Raw genomic sequence first — 18,812 nt, 5'->3', positions numbered from 1 at the left:
GATAGAGATTTAAAAATCAATGAAGCAAAATGTTTCAGGCCAAATTCACTGTGCTGTGTGCTATGGCTCTCTGAAAACCTGATGTCCTGGAGAAACTGGTAGGAGCTGCCACACTGGAGCAACTGGTCCTGCCAGCCCAGGAGCCCCAAGCACACATGGATTTGGGATGCTCCAAAATGGAATTCCCATCCCAGAAATCACAAGATAGTGAGCCACTAATGCAGTTTCTTCCTTCCCATCCTGAAGTGGTTTAGAGTGTAAAAAAACCCCAAACATTCCCCTCCACCCACCCCCAGCAATTATGGCCATTGGATTGTTCCTCCAAGAATCAGCAGTGATCTTCAGCATGTCAGTGATTCGTTCTGCATTGCTGGGTCGCTGCATAAGGAGGCAAAAGGCAGACTGATCAAAAAGGCTCTTCGACTTTGCCACAGTCTTGGCACAGGATCACTTTTTAAATTTATTCTGCCATGTGATTTTCACATCAGATGCCAAAAAGTGCTGCTTTACAGCAAATGCTAACCAGGTCCAGCAACTCAAGCATCTAAATGGACAATTTACTTAGTCTCAAATCTCAAATGTCTCTAGAATAGAAGAAAAGCAGCTGTCCTTCATATTACAGCTCCCTGGCCGCAGAGCAGAACCTTAACTCCTCAAGCCCCAAAGGAGGGCTGCAAAGGGAAGAGCTAAAGAGGGTGGCAAACCTCCTTCAGGGCCTGTGCCTGATTATATGGATTAAAGAAGCTCCAGGGCTGCTCTAACTTCTGCCTGTTCTGGCTCCACCCTTCAGTCCCCCAAAAAAGGAAGAAAAAATGAGTGTTTGGAGCTGCCTATGCATTGTCTGGTCTCTGCAAATGACCAAGTGAAAAAAACAAATTGTTTATATGAGGATGAGGGGGGGAAACGGTTTTGCAGAAGCCACAGTACCCTGAGAGGGGTTTAAAAGAGGATTAATATTTGCTGTGGCTCTTTATCACCAGTTTGAGTGATGTTAAGGTGCAGTGTAACTCCTCAGAGATGTGGAGTTTTATACAGTATGGAAATCCCTACCTACACCCTAGGTAGTCCAACAAATGCAACAGCAAAGGCAAAATGAGAACATCCTAGGCATCCTTAATTTGCCCATTATGTCTTTTTAATTGGGATGTTTTACTCATTAAAAACATGGCATGTAATTTCATAATCCTATTTTAGGCTCCGAAACTAAGCTTCCAACCTGCACATCTCATGCGGGTGAAATCTTTACAACAAACATACGCCTAAAAACCCCAAACCACAAGAATAAACAAAGTGATCTCATTCAAGTTGGGGCTTTACTGCCTTGCACTAAAACAAAAGTGGGTTACTATCAAAATTAACTAAATGCTTCATACCCAATAATAAATTGATCCATTCGCTGTGTGTCTGGCTTCATAGCACACGCATCGTATTTTCATGAGCAGAGTGACATTGCTGCTCTTTAGGTCAGATTTTAAGGTGTAGCATCACCAATTCAGAGACATGACAGGGTTTTTATTATATTTTCTGTTTATAATTTTGATTCAAATCCTCAGCAACACTTCAGATGCACAAATCCTTATTGAAACTGGCTTGATGCGGATTACAGCCTGGAGCACAAAGGAAGTCTTTATCACTTATGGCCAGTGTTTTAGGAGCTTATAACTGTAATCAGGTAGGGATTATATCAGCATGATCCATACAAGCTGAACCATGGCAAAAAGCTTTTTTCTATTTGACCTTCCCATGACAATAATAGAAATGGAAAACATGCAACAAACAGATGCCGCTGAAGTAGAATCACTGTCCACTGCAGGCAGAAGTTACTACTTTGTATTTTGAAGGAAAAATTAGTCATTAATTAGTGGAAGCAGATCCTTGTATGGTGCATTGTTATCCAGGATTATTTCATTAGGATCTGCTGACCTAATTTCTGCATTGGAAAGGGAATTACATTTTTTCACACTATTGGGATTGGGGAAAAGAAAAAATAATAACCTAGATTATTCAAACTTTTGAAAATATGGTTGCAAACAAGGAGAGGTACCTGTATCAGTATCTCTACAGAAGCCAAATGAAACAAGGACCATTACAAATATGTAATGATGTCTTCCCTAGAATCGGATTTTGGTTTTCTTAAAATACATAATTCCTAATTAAAACATATGGAATCCAGCTAATACAGCCTCATGACTAAGGGATTTAGTGAAGAGCAGGAATTTTTTTTATTACTGCTATGATGGTCCCCTCTGTCACAGGTCATCCTTAGCTTACTCCTCCTGCAATCACCCTGGGGATAGCTGACTCAGATAAATTAAAAGAGCTTCATTTGGGAAGCTTCCCCAGCACACCAAAGGATTCGCCTCCTAATCTGTCAAAATCCAATAACATTAAAGCAACTGCAACCTGCTGACAGCTCACCAGGACCTCCAAACCAATGGACAGGACCCACAGCCCAGCACTGGAAAGGACTAAAACCCACCTTGGAAGCAGCAGCACAAGAGGTTTCTGCTGCTGAAATATTCTGTGCCCAAGTGCTGTGACCTCACAGGGTGTGAGTGGTTCAGACACCCCAGGATGTTGCCAATCCCCCGACTCACCCTTTGCCCAAGTCATGAGCTGCACACAAAGAGGGACATATGTCCCCAGAGCCTTGCTCTCTGCCCCTCATCATCACTGGCACAAAGACTCATCTCCACATGTCTGACATTGAAGGTCCCTTCTAATAGACCACCACAGGTGTGCTTAGTGCTCTGCTCAGATCACCTTACAGCCACTGACCTGCATGGCTCAGAGCAGCAGCTGCTCTTTCATGAGGACTTATGGAAGCCTTTGGAAGGGGACAATGCCACAAGACCTGTTTACAAAGTGCAGGACAGAGGAAAGAGCTCCCCCAAAGCTACCCCATGGCAGGGAAAAACCTTATAATACTGAGCCTACAAAACGACAGACAGGTGTTTTCTCTTTTTTATAAACTACTCTCCCTTGCTAAAAATTTCAGTGTGCCAGTCAAGTAACAAGGGAGCCTGGGAGTAACATCAGGCTGCATATTCCTAAAGAACAAGATCACCTGAGGAGTTCAACAAACCCTTTCTACCAAGTTCACAGGCAAAATGGGACCCTCAAAACCTTCTGAAAGCAAAGGCTCAGGTTACCTTGGAAGGCAACTCGTCCTGCCCACGAGTGATGGTGGATTGTGGAGGACAAGGGAAACAGTGCTGGTGAGAAGAGCTCTGCTGCCCTCCCAGTGCAGACACCTGGATGGGGTTTTACGACCTGCCAACCTCCTGCATGCAGCTTGCCTTGTTGTTAATAGCAGATATGTGTAAAATTCTCTCACAGGTCGTACCAGCAATATTTTTTAAAGGGGTAGCTGTGCTTTTTTGCCCATTACACTGCTGGTAAGGAATCCAGATGCCACTGTATTCCCATTCACACCAGCCCAAGCCATTCCTGCAGCAGCAGGGACAGTCACTCCAGGGGAAAAACTCTTTCCCTGCCTCTAAGGACTTTTCAAGGAACGTTGCTTTTTCCTTTTTTCTTTCTGTTTCAGCTCAGTCAATAGCACTTTTGTATAAACACAGCAGCTGCAGTAGGCCTTGTTTTCAGTGTTTTGGAACCTGCTTGATTTTTGATTTTTTTATTGATATTTTTATTGCAGAGCCCATTAGGGAGGAGAACCTTCTGGTGAGTTACCTGCCACTTATAGCAGCTGGTGACAAAGGCTAATGTACCTCCTGCTTGCCCCGTCCCAAAGTCTAAGATGAAGTCTACAAAGTCTGCAATTTACCCATTGCCTTTAATCCTGCAGATAACAGCATAACGAGATCCAGTGTCTGGGGGTTGAACCTAAACTATACACTTAGGTTTCCATTCCAGTGAAAGTAGTTAACAGGCAGGATGCGAGAGCAAGGCAGCCTCTCCTGCACTGGCAGGTGACACCAAGATGCATCTCTGGAAGAGATGACTGAGGTCAACCATAAACTAACAGGCTCATTTTGAGGGAAAAAATAATAATTCTGTGTTCAATTTCATGGTCTGGTATGAAGGAGACCAGAGGAGATGGGCCAGTAAGTCTTTTCTGCACTCATGAACTTTCTGAATCTTTCTTATCCGGAGGGGAAAAATGGCAAGGGCTCCCTTTGCCATGTTACCATGGCTGACTCTTAATCACTAGCAGGGCTGGCAGTAGCTGTTGTGCAACACCACTTTCCCCAGCGCTGGGCCCTGTTCCCCTGCAATGCTCCCAACCCCTGCTGGTCTCAGAAGAATTGAGCCCAAAGCTCCACATAGCAATTCAAATGCATCACCAGACATTAGGCCACCGGGTTAACCACTGTTTAATTTCGTCACATTTGTTTGTGAGTTATGTACGTGCCTTTCTTTTGTCAACATCTCCTTTTAGAAAGGATATTGATTTTGTTTTCAAAGGCTCTCAAAAATAAAATGAATGACTACATTCTAAGGAAGAGTCATTTTCTCAACAGCTGTAAATAATTTATTGTTCGCAACCCACCCAGATCAAAAGATACTTCATCAACTGATGTGGCAAAATCTGGTGCAAGCTGCATTTCTATTATCTCAGATCCAATTAACCATTTGGAGCAGACTAAAACATAACTAGATCAATCCAGAATCAGATTAATATCCAATCCATAATCACATTAATCACAATCTGTCCATAATTAGCCATCAGATAATCCCATTGGACAGGAGGTGACATGCAGTATCCCATTATCTCATTAATTATCTATTTTCAGTATCAGACATTGTGCCCAAACACAAGGAAATGTTTTTTTAAAGGAAAATGGATAGGGAATTCTCATTTTGCTACATCTTCCCCATTGAAGCTCCCAGTGTCTCAGTCTTGAAGTTTTACAACATTTCTTTGTTTTGCCATATTCTGCTAGGACCAAGGGAGGTTTTTTGAGAGACATCATCTTTTTAATAAAATATGACTATCTTAGGAAGATGGATAAATAAAACATTTCTTTCATGTGAACAAGTTTGTGAAAGAAAGAAAACTCTTCATCAAAGGTTTTAATGGTAACATGATAACAATAGCTTTGCAATGCTAAATCTTATTGCAGATGGTTCCTGTCCTTTTTTGTAACGTAAGTGAAATTGCGTTCCATCTGTTTTAATTTTATAATGGACTTAATCCATGGTTGGCTCTGAAAGAATCAGCATTTACTGCCTTTGCAATCTGCTACAAACAAAAAAAATTAGTTACTCTTTCCCCCTTCTAGAGGGAACTTGTCATCTTTTGGGAGCAAACCTCAGAGCTGCTGTGTAGAGAGCAGGGAGCACCATTAGGCAGCCTCAGCCCGTTGCCAGCAGCCCCTGCCAGCTCTCGCACCAAACCCGACCGGAACTGCCGCAAAAGAGACTGGGATCTCTGGACACTGGGGGGAGGAGAGCAAGGAGTAATCAGTGTGGCAGGAGAGATTGCACTTGGCTTTGACTAGAAAATGCTTCCAGCAGTTCCAAGTTACCTGAATGCAGTGTGGTCCAGAGGTGCCTCCTGGACTGAATTATTCCATGATCTTATGATGTGCTTTTCCTTACCCTCCCTCAGATAAACCAACAATTAATCTGTTTGTAAAATGTGGTATCAAGCTGGTTCAATGCCTCATGGCATTACCTGTAGTAATTTTAAAGCTTTTTGTATATCACATAGACGAGATGCAGGGCTTTCAACACTTTCCTGGCAAGTAATATTTGGCTTTTCTACTAAACTGCCTGTGCAGCACTTCTACCCTGTTCCTGCCTGCCTGGTTGTGAAGTGAGTCCAGTCCAACCATACCTGCCTGGTGTGAGCACATTGCTCTGTTTGGATACAGGTGTGACTGCAGCACAGCTTTGCATAGGTTTGGAAGTTTGGTTGGCTCAGCTGTAACTTTACTAACTCCTAAACTGGTGGGAGGTTTGGGAGAGCAGATAGGATCCTGCCCTCGAGTGGGAAAAGGGTGATGCAACACAGAGCATCCCTGCCAAGCTGCTGTATTCTTAGACATGTCTCATTCTCCTATCACTCTGACATTTTTGCATTTTATTGTTAACACATGCAGATACTGACTCACCCAGGACTCTGAATTCTGGCTCAGGCTGAAGTCACCCTCCTGTACCCTCTTTTCTGCCAGGTGCCCAGGCATGGACCTGTGGTGCCCCACAGTGCTGTAGAGGTTCCCATCACCCATCCCTCTGGGTGACGCCAGCTTGAAGAACCGACCAAACTTTTCCAATTGCCTTCATACCTCTCACCCTGCACCCAGCTCTGCCACTGGCCAGCAAGCCATGCTAGCGGCAGTCAGACCACAACCCCCAGCAGGGTACACATGGTACACAGGCAGGGGACACATGGGCTCACCCTGCCCTGAGGATGTCACTGCTGCACCGCACCTCTGCACACGCAGGGGCAGGCAGGGACACCAAAATCCCTCGGTGACATGCATGCCTGCTGAAGCGGGTGCTTCAAATGCCATCCACCTTCCTTTCCCCCGCAGCCATCGTACAAACTTAAGAGCTTGCTTTCAACATTTGGGGCCCTCAAAGGGGTAGCAGGGGCTGTGACCAGGCTGGGAGAGCGGGTCAAATAGTGACCCGCTTTCCCCCTCCCCAGCTTCTGGGGTTTCATACTTGTGGGGTGCCTGACTCGTGCAAGAGACAAGTGCTTCAGCTGGAAAACCCGTCCTGCCTCCCTCTGAGAAAAATGAGCGCAGCCTGCCCTTCCTGAGCCAACATCTAAAGTCACCATGTCCTTCCCAAGCCATACAGGTTGGCAAATGCCTGTCAAATTTCACGTATAAAATTAAAAAGGTGATTGCATGGAGGTGAAGGAAAGGACCAAAGCCCCAAGACAGCAACAATCTCAATTCCAGCATGTTTAAGCTTTCCTGGACCTTATGAGGCACTCGTGTTGCTGTGCTGCTAAGTCTTTGGGAATTTAACACTGAGTCAAACGCCACGGAAGTGCTTTCTCTATTTTTCTGCTAATGCACGGGAAGCCCATGGTGACTGGAGGGAAAGAAGGAAGAAAAAAGAACAGAAGGAAGAAAAAAGCAACAGGAGAGGTTCAGCTGCGGGAACAGCATGGAACCAGGTGCATGAAAATGCGGTAAAATACTATTTTTCTCCAATTTCCACTCGTCACAGGGCTGCTGCCCGGGACAGCCACCCCGACGACGCGGTCGGTTCTGTTCGGGTCCGTTGGGGCGGCTCTCCCGCACACGGGCCTCGGCAGGGAACTGCTCCGCGGGTGCGCAGCGTCGAGCCGGCGTCCACCGCTTTCCTTTTGCCGCGGAGATGCTCCTCTGCGCAGCGCCGGAACTGTCCCGCCGAGCCCGCCCGCGGGCACCTGCCAGCGGCACGCCGAAACGCGGGGAAAAGAACAACGAAATAAATTGCAAAAGAGACGAGAAAGAGAAGGAAGAGGGAAATTAAAGGAGAAAACAATTAGGCGAACTAAAAGTCATAAAGAATAATAGGGAAAACAGAGGAGGAAAGAAAACTACAATGCATCTCCTTCTCCTCGGGCTGCCGATGCCGCCGTTCCCTGTGCGCGCAGGGCCGAGGCGCAGCACGGCGGGCGGGGCGGAGGGTCCCGCGGCGGCCCGGGGCGCAGGGCGCGGAGGAGCTTCTCCCGCGGGGCACGGGCTGCGCGTCCCGTCAGTGCCGGCGTCGTGCGGCTCCGGGCCGGGTCCCGCGGGGCGTGCGCCCCGCTCCGCGCCCGCCGCGCGCCCATTGTTCGGCGCCGCCAATCCGCGGGCTCTCCCCGCGGCCGCCAATCGCCTCCGGGGGCCGCGCGGTGAGGTCAGCGCCTCTGCGCGCTGACATCACGGCGCGGCCCGGCGGGGCGGGCCCGGGGGGGCGGGCGCGGCCCCCGCCCCGCGCCGCGCGGGTAGTGGTGGAGCGGCGGCTCCGCATCCCGCATCGCTGCCGGTGCGCAGGGGGCCGCCCGCATGGTGGACATCCTCCTCCCGCGGCCGCTCCCGGGCGCCATGGGGGAGCCCTCCAAGAGTAAGTGCGCGCAGCGCAGCGAAACGCGGGGCCGGGGCGGGCGGGCGTGCGCGGGACCCTGCGGGTCGAGCTCCGCGCCGCCGCTGCCGTCGGGCGGACTGGCGGACCGCGGGCGCGCTGACAGCGCCGGCAAGGGCTGCGGCCCCACGGCGGGCGCGGGCGGCTGCGGGCTCGGCCCGCGTCAACTCCGGTGCCGCTATTCCCGTTCGTGCCCAGCGCTTCCCGGCCCCTCTGTCCTTTCTGCTGTCCGCGCCGCCGAGCTCATTTCTTTCGGCTGTTTCCATTTCTTTCTCTGCTGCCCTCTGCTCTTCCTTTATTTAATTCTTTCTTTCGTCGTGTTACTGTTTTTCTTTCTTTATATCTTTCGTGTTTCAGTTTGTCTTTTTCTTTTATTTCTCTTTCCGTTTTTTTTTAAATTTTACTTTCTTTCTGTCCTTGTTTAGTTTTATTTCTCTTTCTGTCTCTTTGATTCCATGTCTCTTACTGTTTTAATTTGTCCACGTTCCCATTTTAACCGTCTCTGGGTTTTCGATGCTTTTGTATCTCCTTCCGTCATTCCGTTTTAATTTAGTTTTCCTTCTTTCTTTCCTTCCTTCTTTATTTGTTCCTTTCCTTATTTCTTTCAAGTTTTCCTCAGCCGTTGTTTTATTGTTTTTGTATCTCCGCTTTTATTTTCCTTTTCCAAAATTCTACGTTTATATCTCTGTCTTTCTGCATTTGTTTGCTTCTGTATTTTTTTTTTCTTTATTTCTTTTTCTTCTTCTTTTTTTTTTTTTTTCCTGGCCGTATTCATTTGTCTCCTTTCATGTTTCCATCCTTTCTGTCCGTGTGTCTACCTTTATTTCTCTTTCTTCCTATTTTGGAAAAAACTAAAACAAATCAGAATAAGAAAAAAGAATGAAGTGTAAAAAAGAAAAAGCGCTTTTTCCTAATTGCTGACCTCTGCTCTGGCACACTGCTGGCTCTGACCGTACCCCGCTCGCTCCCGGCAGGGCGGCCGGGGCTGGCCCTGTGCGCGGGCTGCGGGGGCCGCATCCAGGACCCCTTCCTGCTGCGGGTGTCGCCGGACCTGGAGTGGCACGTCGCCTGCCTCAAGTGCGCCGAGTGCGGGCAGCCCCTGGACGAGACCTGCACATGCTTCCTGCGTGACGGCAAGGCCTACTGCAAACGGGATTACAGCAGGTGACCCCGAATGCGGCGGCGCTCGTTAGAAAAAAAAAATAACCTAGACCCGAAAAGCACAAAAGCCCTTTAAACTCCCCGAATTTCCCCCAACGAAAGCCGGACTCTCGGCCGCTGCCCGTCCCCGCGGCACCGCATGGAGCCGCCCCGACGGCGTGGCCGCGGGCCCTGACGGCGCGTCGCGTCCCTGTAGGCTCTTCGGCATCAAGTGCGCCCAGTGCCGGGCGGCGTTCAGCAGCAGCGACCTGGTGATGCGCGCCCGCGACCACGTCTACCACCTGGAGTGCTTCCGCTGCGCCGCCTGCGGCCGCCAGCTCCTGCCCGGAGATCAGTTCTGCCTGCGGGAGCGCGACCTGCTCTGCCGCGCCGACCACGGGCCGCCCCCCGACGGCGCCGCCGCCCGCGGACCGCGCAGCCCCGCGCTGCCGCCGGCCGCCGCCGCGCACCTCGCAGGTACCGGCTCCCCGTCGGGGCGGGCGGCGGGACGGGGAGGGTGTCGGGAGGGCTGCGGCGGGCGAGCGGGCGGCGGCGCTGACGGTGCGCCCCCTCCCCGCCCGTCGCAGAGCCGGTGCCCGGGCGGCCGCCCGCCCCGCGGCCGCCGGCGCACAAGGCGGCGGAGAAGACCACCCGCGTGCGGACGGTGCTGAACGAGAAGCAGCTGCACACGCTGCGGACCTGCTACGCCGCCAACCCGCGCCCCGACGCCCTGATGAAGGAGCAGCTTGTGGAAATGACGGGGCTCAGTCCCCGCGTCATCCGCGTCTGGTTCCAGAACAAGCGCTGCAAGGACAAGAAAAAGTCCATTCTCATGAAGCAGCTCCAGCAGCAGCAGCACAGCGACAAGACGGTGAGCGCCCGTCCTCCCCGGCGGGGAGCGAGATGTGGGTGGGGGGCTCGGGCCCGCGGGCTCGGGCGGCAGTCGCGCTGAATCCCCGTGTGCCCGCAGAGCCTGCAGGGCCTCACCGGGACTCCGCTCGTGGCCGGCAGCCCCATCCGCCACGAGAGCGCCGTGCAGGGCAGCGCCGTGGAGGTCCAGACCTACCAGCCGCCCTGGAAGGCGCTCAGCGAGTTCGCCCTGCAGAGCGACCTGGAGCAGCCCGCCGCCTTCCAGCAGCTGGTGAGCCGCGCCGGGCCGTCCGTCGGGCCGCAGGGGACGGGCAGATGCCGGCCCGCCGGGCCCGGGTGCTGAGGGAGGGGGACGGGGCAGGGGGCGACCGCGCCAGGCCCTCACCGCCGCTGCTCCCCCAGGTGTCCTTCTCCGAGTCCGGCTCCTTGGGCACCTCCTCCGGCAGCGACGTGACCTCGCTGTCCTCCCAGCTCCCCGACACCCCCAACAGCATGGTACCCAGCCCGGCCGAGACGTGAAGCGGCCCGTCTGCCCCGCCGCGGGACCTCCGCATGCCTGCGCTCCCTGCATGAGACACCCGGCCCCGGGCCGCTCCCAGAGCGCCGGACAAACGCCTTTGTTTTTTAATTATTCTTATTTAAAAACAAACAAAAATATGTTACTGTCGGCCAAAAAAGCACCGGGATCCTCGCTGCCTTCACCAGACCGGAGAGAGAGCCCCCGCCCTGTTTTTTTCGTGTTTTTTTTTTTTTTTTTTTTTTTTTTTTTTTTTTTTTTTTTTAATTTTTGCCCTGCGGATTTTGGTGTTTCTTTTCCCCAAAGAAACTCGGATTTCCCCGCCGAAGCCCGGCACAGTGACAGGCTTCCTCGCCCGCCGTTTGCGCTGGGGACGGTTTTTCTTTCCTTTTTGAAAGGAAAAACTAAATAATAAAAAAAATATACAAAATGGGGAGAGACTCCTCCGGCGTGCGGCCGCGGAGCTGGCCTGGACCTTCCTCCGCGGAGCCGCGCCGTCCAGCCTCATCTCACACCGATGCCTCTCTCGGGCCACGATGCCCGGCCCCGCACGATCGCTGGAAAAACGGGACACGGAAACGAGACTTTTTAACGGGAAAACCAGTACTAATAATGTTAAGTTATCAATGGACGAAGGACGGATTGTTTGCGCCTTTAACGATCAAAAGTAAGTTATTGTTATTTATTGTCAGAGACAGCGGTTGAATAGTGGGATTAAATATTTTGGACTTAATAAAAAAAAAAAGAAAAGAAAAATTGATTTAAACGAAAAAAACAAAAACGAAGTAAAAAAAGTTGCGGAAGGGCGGCGAAGGGGCACCCCAGGCGCGGAGCGGCGCGGCCATACGGATCGGGAGCGGAACAGAGCGGGTCGGGATGGGCACAGCCCCGGCTTCTCCCGCACGGCCTCACCGCACCGCGCTAATCGGCTTTCAGAACCGGGGCCGCTTATTTATAGCTGGGGAGGCGGAGCGCAGGTTTCCCTTTCGGAGTAGCCCCCAGGCTCGCCCGGCCGTGCCGCACCTGCCACGGTGCGGGGCCGCCTCGCCTCCTCCTGGGGGGGTAGCGGGGCTGGGCGGCGGGGCTCCCCCGGGGCGGCGAGGCGAGCCCTACCTTCCCGCGTCTCCATCCCCCCGTCCAGACCCAGGCGGCGACTCCTTATCTGCCTCTGGCATCACCTGGGAGCGCGGCAGGGCCGCTCCAGCTCCCGCGCTCTCCCCCTTACCCGCGCGGCGTTGCTCAGGACCAGCTCCCCGTGGGATCGCAGGCACGGCCAAGCTCAAGCCACGGCGAGCCGCTCCCTGACCCCATCCCCGGGCAGCGGGGCGAGAGCCGGGCCCTGCCGGAGCCCTCGGGGCTGCAGGGGATGGGCAGCGCGGCGCCGCGGTGGCTCCACCGCCCCGACAGACTGCGGAGCGGGTGCGCAGGGCCGGGCTCCCGGGGCGAGCTGCCGTCGGGGCGCCCGGAGCGGCGCGGGCTGCGGGGCCGCCTCAGCCCGGGGCTGCTCTGCACAGCCGGGACGAGCAATCTCCCGGCTGGGGACAGGTGGGGACGGGCATCCTGCCGCCCTCCCAGCTCCGCCGCGGGGCCCCCGCCGTTACCTGGCTCTGTCCGGGTCGGGCTGGAGCTCGGCGCGTTCTCCCGGCTCTGGGCTGGAGCTCGGTGCGCGGCTCGCCTCAGGCCCGCGCCGGGCCGGGCAGCTACGGGCGGCGCTGGGGCCGCGGCACGGGGCCGCCAAGAAGAGACTGTTCTGCCGCCGGTCGCGACCACGGTGCCGGTCCTCGCTCCGGCACCGGTCGCGGTCGCCGTCGTGGCCGGGCCGTGCTCCCGGGGCCCGCGGGCCGGGATCGGCGGCGGCCCCGCCGCAGCGGAGGGCCGGGGCGTCGCGCGCCCCCTCAGCGCCGCCGCGCGCGGGAGCGGCTCGGGCCGGAGCCGGCGCGCGGAGCCTCCGCCGCGCACGGAGCGCCGCGAGCGCCCCGCGGGCCCCGCTCGAGCCCCACCGCGACGTTAAAGATGCATGAGGCCCACAAAATCTGCCTGAGGTGACGTATCCGCAATCACCCAAAAAATTATAAGCAAACTTTCCCCGGGGCCAGATCTGACGAATTTTTTTGATTCTGATTGACTCTTGATTATCGAGAAAAACATCTTACGAGTTTTTTTTCCCTCCCTTTCTGAACCGTGTAGCTTATGGTAATTCAAACATACTGATGATTTTAACACAGGAATCACACAAGACGGAATAAGTTATTTTATTACAAGATATATAGAACATATTTTCTCTATTTGCAACCTTATTTCAGCAGTTCTGCAGTGCAAGTCCCACCACAGGGCAGAAAACACCAAAATCATGACATTGGATACAAGAACGAAATAAACTCAAATTATCAAAATTACAAAACCGAACTTGGAAGTATCTACAGTACTTATATAAATAGTGCAAATTATATATCTATAGGATAAGTATTTAGAGTATCAAAACCATTTCGGAACAGCGTTTTAAAGAAGGTAGTCAGCAGGAACTGGTCAGTGTGACGATGTTAGGGATTTAAAAGCTAAATACAACTCTTATTTTTTCAAGAAGAACTGTCGAGCTTCTTCCCAGGACTGCCGGGGGAATCGGTTGGAGAGCTCAAGATAATCTTGAGAACTGAAAAATTTTTCTGTTGAAGACAGAACATAAAATTACCAAGTTATTCCCTCTTAAGATAAGATGGCAGTAAAACAAGAATAATGAATGTGCAGCCCATTTGAGATACTTTAAGTAATTTACTCCCCTCCCCCTATCCAAATCTCCTCAGACCATGGGGTGACACTTCTATGGAGCTCACGGCGTCTATGCTTGGCTTCAAGAATGGGAGCAGAGGCTCTGATGAGCAAAGGCTTCTGTTTGTTAGCTGGTCAGGCTCTCTGCCCTGTGCAGAGGAACGTTTTACATCTTTGCCCACTTTATGCTCTTGGACATACCACTCAGCCTCGATATTCTCAGGGCAGCCTCAGTGGCATTTTCTGCTCAGCAGTGTATTTTTTTTTACTACAAAGGACTGCAGAAGAGTTGTGCTCCTGACTCCCCAGACCTCAGAGCACAAGCACAAATGCAGCTTTCACTCCTGAGAGTGTGCAGTGACGTGGACAGGACTTCACTGTGCCAGGTTTGAGGGTCTGACCCTCCACGCAGTACCCAGTTATGAAGTTTGTGCTTCCAGGTTTTATTCCCATCAGTGTTACTATCCCCATCATTTTGGGGGGACACCATCCTTCACATTCAAGTGATATAAGAGATAAAAATAATCCTGTCTACACTATCATTAACTTTTTTGCAACTGGGGAATGTTTAGAATCACACCCACACGTTACCACATTTTTGTTCAAAAGTTCCTCCAGTTTGAATAGTGAAAATAAAAAGCAAGTTTTCCACTAGGATTTTAGATGTTTCTGGAGAAGAATCTCATGGAAATACAATCCTGGAAAGTTGGTGCTGCAGATACTGCATGAGTCTGCTTCAGACTGAGATGTCTGATGTTGACAGTAAAAATGTCCATAAAGTTACTTTCATTTTACAATTTATTTTTAAACGAAAACTTGATGCTTTAGACCTGGAACCACTCATCTCCTAGCAAATGCTGAGGAACTGGTGGTGGATTTCTACTTATGAGGGAGAAATGACTGTCCGAGCGTCGCATTTTATGCACAATTCTCAAGACCAGATGCCCATCAACACTTGAATTTCAGATGTGTTTAGCAAGTAACAGCCATCTCAGCTGAGAATCTTTCAAATGTTTAGCCTAAAAAGGTTGACTGCATTTAAAATAATATTTATAATAACTGAGGGGGAAAAAAAAATCACGAGTCTTCTGCAAACTGACAAACTTTAAAGGACAATTACAGGACAGTATTTTAGACATTTTTGGCTCCCTGAGTGTACTGGCATGGCTGCGTAGCTTCTGCAACCTAAAACTTTTGAAGGCAGCCTTTGTGTCAGCTAATTAAATATGTGCAGGTACAGTATCACATTTTAAGACACGATACCACATAGCATTGAATAAAGATTAACAGTCTGAATCCCCGACAGACGAGCAGCAGACTGGAAGACACGTATGTGTAGGTCAGGATGTAAGCCAGGGAGCCCACCCCCCAACTGTAAATTCACTGTATTCCTTTTCAGCTGATTCAAAGAACTTAAATCACAGCATCTACACATTCTGCTACCCAGTTGGTACTCTGTTACACTGCAGGGAACGTACCCCTCTGCTGAGATAACTGGTTTTCCATTTGGCCTGAGCTCTGTGCAAAATCCTATGGGGGAAAACAAACAAAAAAAGACATCAGGTTTTCAGACCTTAGATATGAGGAATTAAAGCAACATTTAAAAGTCTTCACAGTCATTCAAAAATACTAATACTTCATGTAATCTGTAAATTAACAAACTCTGGCTTGTTTGCTACATATCATAACACAGTACTGCCAGCACTTCAATTCTGTAATTTACAGTGGATTTTTACATATTCAGTTTTCAAAAACTAAATTTTTAGTTAATGTCTTCTTAGGAAATAGTTATTATTGTGATTTTTATTTAGCCCTTTAACCATAGCAATGTTTCTGTAAAACAAATGGCGTTTCAGACTTTTGCTCCCAACTCCAAATACACTCTTACAGAATTCATGACTGATCCCAATTTCAATGGCTGTGCTTCCCAGCGACCTGGGAGCCTGAGGTGCTGATCTCCTGGGAGAAGGTGGAGTTGCTGCCCAGCGCTGCTGGCCCTGGCAGCCAGCTGTGCCCCAGCTGTGCCCCCGGCGTGGAGCACCGCGCGACCCCGCTGCTGTGGGGTGTTGGGGTGCAGCATCCTCGGAGCCAGCACGGACACCGACCTCACCCGGAACCAGCCAGCTCCCCACTAGAGATCCTGTCCTTTGCTGGAGTCTCCACCCAGCAGAACACTGAAGAAGGGATTACCCGAGATAAGATACAGCACAGCAAATCGCGGATACTCCTGAATGTTTCTACTCATTCCTGCACATCTCCAAACAGAAGTAACAAAAATAAACAGGCTGATGCAAACTTCAGCTGATGGAAATAAATCTATCGGTAGGGAGAGAGCTGTAAAATGCAGAAATGCTCTTCCTTTGATTTTGGCTGCACATTTAACACACTGTATTTAAGTGTTATATTCGTACACACCACCAAACTTTTACGCAAACAGGACTTCTTTTGGCGTTCCCTGGCAAAAGAAGAATCTCATTTTCTAGTCACAGGGCAACATTTTACAGTCTTTCCCAAACCTTCTACTGAAGCAAATGAAAGATTTGCTTGACAAACAGCAGCGAGTTGAAATAGAAGTAGAGTGGCAAGTCCCTTCTGCGTGCGCGGGATCTCAGCATTCCTCGGATCCTGCCAGCACTGCGCTCCGCGTGTGTGCATGCAACATCCGGGATTAGACTTTAAAATGGGCAAAATACTGAGGGACCACTGAAGTCAGCAGTGGCAGGACACTTCACAGCACACACAGCTCTTCCACATTTTAATAGAACACCTTTTTTTAAAAGCCTGCAGGCATAGTACATGAACTTGCCATCTGGGATATAACTAGCTGGAAATCATATTAGTAACGACCCTTATAAATATACTTACACTTTGCCGTAGCTACTGGGGATTTTAGTGCCATTCCATCTCTTATAGAACAGAAATCAACGTAAACAACCTTAATTATTCATATAGCGAACATTCTCCTCCACTCTCCTGTTTTTTAGCTGAACAAAACCCAAACTAAACTTGCCGCACTTACTAATAATGCATAAATTATATTTTTCAGTTTCACTCTAAGAAAGCCAAAGAAGATGAATTATAGCTGTGTATTTAACCAGAAGTTCATTACTATACGGCAAATGTTTTTAATATAAAGTTCCAAACTTCTTTTAAAAAAACTGCTGTGCAATTATTTTAGTATTAAAAGGATAAAAAGTAGCTGCACTCATAAGTTTGATGTTATGCAAAGACTTTTAGTAAATATTTAGTTCTTGTACTTTCTCTCTGAAATGCATGTAGCCTATTATTGGACTAGCTGTAAAGCATTAGGGAAAGGACTTTGATTAACATTTCTTTATCAACAACGGTAACTTTCACGTGACTGATACAGGGTTTCAGACTCCCAAAAGTGCATTATTTTTAACAGTACGGTGTTTATGAAAACTGCATCTATTCACTGGAAACAGTCAATAAAATGCTTGAAAACCATGAGGCAGGCAAAAAATCTGATGGATAAAACAGCATATAAATTTAGAGAAAGGGAAGAAAAATAATGCAAATCTTTATTCAAAACAGTATTTGTAATGACCTCGGTGGCTTACTGTCAAAAATAAAGATTGCAAGATTAGACTGGTAACATATGTTTTGTGTATTTTCTGCATAAAATACATACACTTACTCAGCTCTCTGTAAATCTATGGTACACAGTATACAACTGTACATTTATATGTAAACACATTAATATACTGATTTCAGATATGCTATATGGGCAGGAAATTTTTAAAAAAATAAATATTTTACGAGCTACATCAAATCTTCCCAGTACATCCAGAAACTTTAATGCAAACTGGATTCTGCACGAACGGTGAGAACCTGAACTACTCAGTAACCTTTCAGTGTGATAAGATGCCTCAAGTACAGGCGTAATCTGTGGTTTGAGAAGAGCTGCAGAGAGTCTGGAAGCACTTCAGTGCTGTTTGCTTGTTCTACTGAAGTGCAGATCCCCACCCTGAGAGCAAAGGCGAGCACAGCTCCGCAGCCGTACCTGGATGAAGGTGGCCAGTAAAACACAGCTCATCTCCTGCTCCAGGATGATCTTGTTCTGAGGGTTATTGTAACACGCAGCTATGAGCGAAGGGAAGAGCACTTTGATTAAACGAGGATCACTGAAATACTGGAAAGGCAACTGGCAGAGTTTCTGCAGCACCGTGGGGTGACGGCCAGATTGTACAATGATCTGAAAATACAAACAGAACAAAATTAAACCACGTGATCTAGCTGTTCTTCTCTTCCTCTCAACCACCAAGGGTACTGAAGTCATGCTAAAAAAATGAGCATGGATGAGGAGTAAGTACTAAAAATAAAGCCTATAACATTTAGTTCAACCACCTTCTGTTTCAGTGTGCAAGTACTATTTTTATTGCGGAGTAATACAAAAAATACAAAGCTCTGAAAGTTCTTTTTTCTGTATCACCCAAAAGACAGCAAATAAGCAAGGGATTAATTTACAGATTACAGTAAAATAGATCATTTAATACCTTAATTCAAAAGACAAAGAATTACAGCTCAGGGACTATTCTAAGGTAGAGCCATGAAAGACAAAACGCCGACGCCTGCCATTTGAATGCACTAAGCACGGGGAAAGAAAATCCAGGAAGAAACCACCAGGATTTTAAAAACCCTCCCGAAGCTTGACCATCCTTCCTGGAGCTGGCAATTCGAGAGGACTGTGTTTCAGGGGAGACGTCTGCCACGAATTCTCAGGCACCAAAATGAAAAGGGGATTGTGAGCTGCCCAGCGAGGAGTTTCTGTAAGGAGAGACTCAGAGAGATCCTCCCATCTGTGCTCCTTATCTCGGTTTCTATCAGTGCCATTGGCTCTAAAAGGAGAATTGTTTAGATAAATGGGACTGTTGTCATGAAGAAGGCTAAGTTTACAACTGTATACATCTGAAGAAATAAGGCAACGCTATCACTGGTCTCCTACAAAGGAACCTTTCCATTTCACTTGATATTCTTATAAAATCTTTGCCATAAACTAAAAAATGCCCAAATCGGATCTGTTCCAAGTAACCTTGATTAGACAATTACAATATGAAAGAGCTGTTTGACCCAAAGTTGGCTTTTCAGCATAGGAGGAAGCTCCTATAAGGCTGGAACACTGTAAAACTGAGGGTCACGACTGTAAATTGTACTTGGAAAAACACAATTTTACAGGTACACACCCAGACAAGACTGCATTCAAATTAAAACCAGAAGGACAGAAAGAAGCAGTTGAGACTACAGGAACATAAATTACAGGGATTTACAAGTTTTCAAAGCACTTTTAACAATACCTTCAGAGCACACACAAAGTTGATAATGCAGTTCAGTTTAAAAACAAGATGAACAAAATAACAGTTTGCTTTTTTTTTTCAGTTCGCCAGTCAAAAAAGACATTGGGAAACCTTTCAAAACACTGCTAGCAATGTCTTAATGCCCTTAAAGACAGGAGCAATTTTCAAAA

At 49.0% G+C, this 18,812-nt stretch overlaps 2 protein-coding genes across 3 annotated transcripts in view; one reads left to right on the top strand and one right to left on the bottom strand.

Annotated features, from left to right (window-relative positions):
• Positions 1 to 7,887: 7,887 nt before the first annotated feature.
• On the top strand, positions 7,888 to 11,865 carry ISL2 (ISL LIM homeobox 2). The gene is made up of 6 exons (XM_038146646.1): positions 7,888 to 8,016; positions 9,009 to 9,198; positions 9,392 to 9,651; positions 9,762 to 10,045; positions 10,145 to 10,315; positions 10,447 to 11,865. The coding sequence occupies exons 1-6, from the start codon at positions 7,959 to 7,961 to the stop codon at positions 10,561 to 10,563; spliced, it is 1,080 nt and encodes a 359-aa protein (XP_038002574.1). The 5' UTR covers positions 7,888 to 7,958; the 3' UTR covers positions 10,564 to 11,865.
• Positions 11,866 to 12,789: 924 nt separating this feature from the next.
• The window catches only part of SCAPER (S-phase cyclin A associated protein in the ER), a 137,834-nt gene continuing 131,811 nt past the window's right edge, over positions 12,790 to 18,812 (bottom strand). For both annotated transcript variants that reach the window (XM_038146645.1, XM_038146644.1), the window contains exons 30-32: positions 17,352 to 17,543; positions 14,806 to 14,857; positions 12,790 to 13,224 (exon numbers count right to left, since the gene is read on the bottom strand). In XM_038146645.1, coding sequence (XP_038002573.1) covers positions 13,130 to 13,224; positions 14,806 to 14,857; positions 17,352 to 17,543 — 339 coding nt within the window. In that variant the 3' untranslated portion in view covers positions 12,790 to 13,129. The remainder of the gene's footprint in view (positions 13,225 to 14,805; positions 14,858 to 17,351; positions 17,544 to 18,812) is intronic.

This window comes from Motacilla alba, chromosome 10 (genome assembly GCF_015832195.1).
Source record: "Motacilla alba alba isolate MOTALB_02 chromosome 10, Motacilla_alba_V1.0_pri, whole genome shotgun sequence".
In the NCBI taxonomy this organism is placed as follows: domain Eukaryota; kingdom Metazoa; phylum Chordata; class Aves; order Passeriformes; family Motacillidae; genus Motacilla; species Motacilla alba.
The sequence above is the reverse complement of the archived record's forward strand: the minus strand, read 5'-3'. Positions and strand labels throughout refer to the sequence as shown.

What these genes read in the sequence shown, in the direction of transcription:
- ISL2 (XM_038146646.1), top strand. Translation starts at nt 7,959, where the DNA reads ATGGTGGACATCCTCCTCCCGCGGCCGCTCCCGGGCGCCATGGGGGAG. An exon ending in CATGGGGGAGCCCTCCAAGA is followed by an intron (nt 8,017 to 9,008) that starts GTAAGTGCGCGC and finishes CGCTCCCGGCAG; the next exon opens with GGCGGCCGGGGCTGGCCCTG. An exon ending in CGCCGCCGCGCACCTCGCAG is followed by an intron (nt 9,652 to 9,761) that starts GTACCGGCTCCC and finishes CGCCCGTCGCAG; the next exon opens with AGCCGGTGCCCGGGCGGCCG.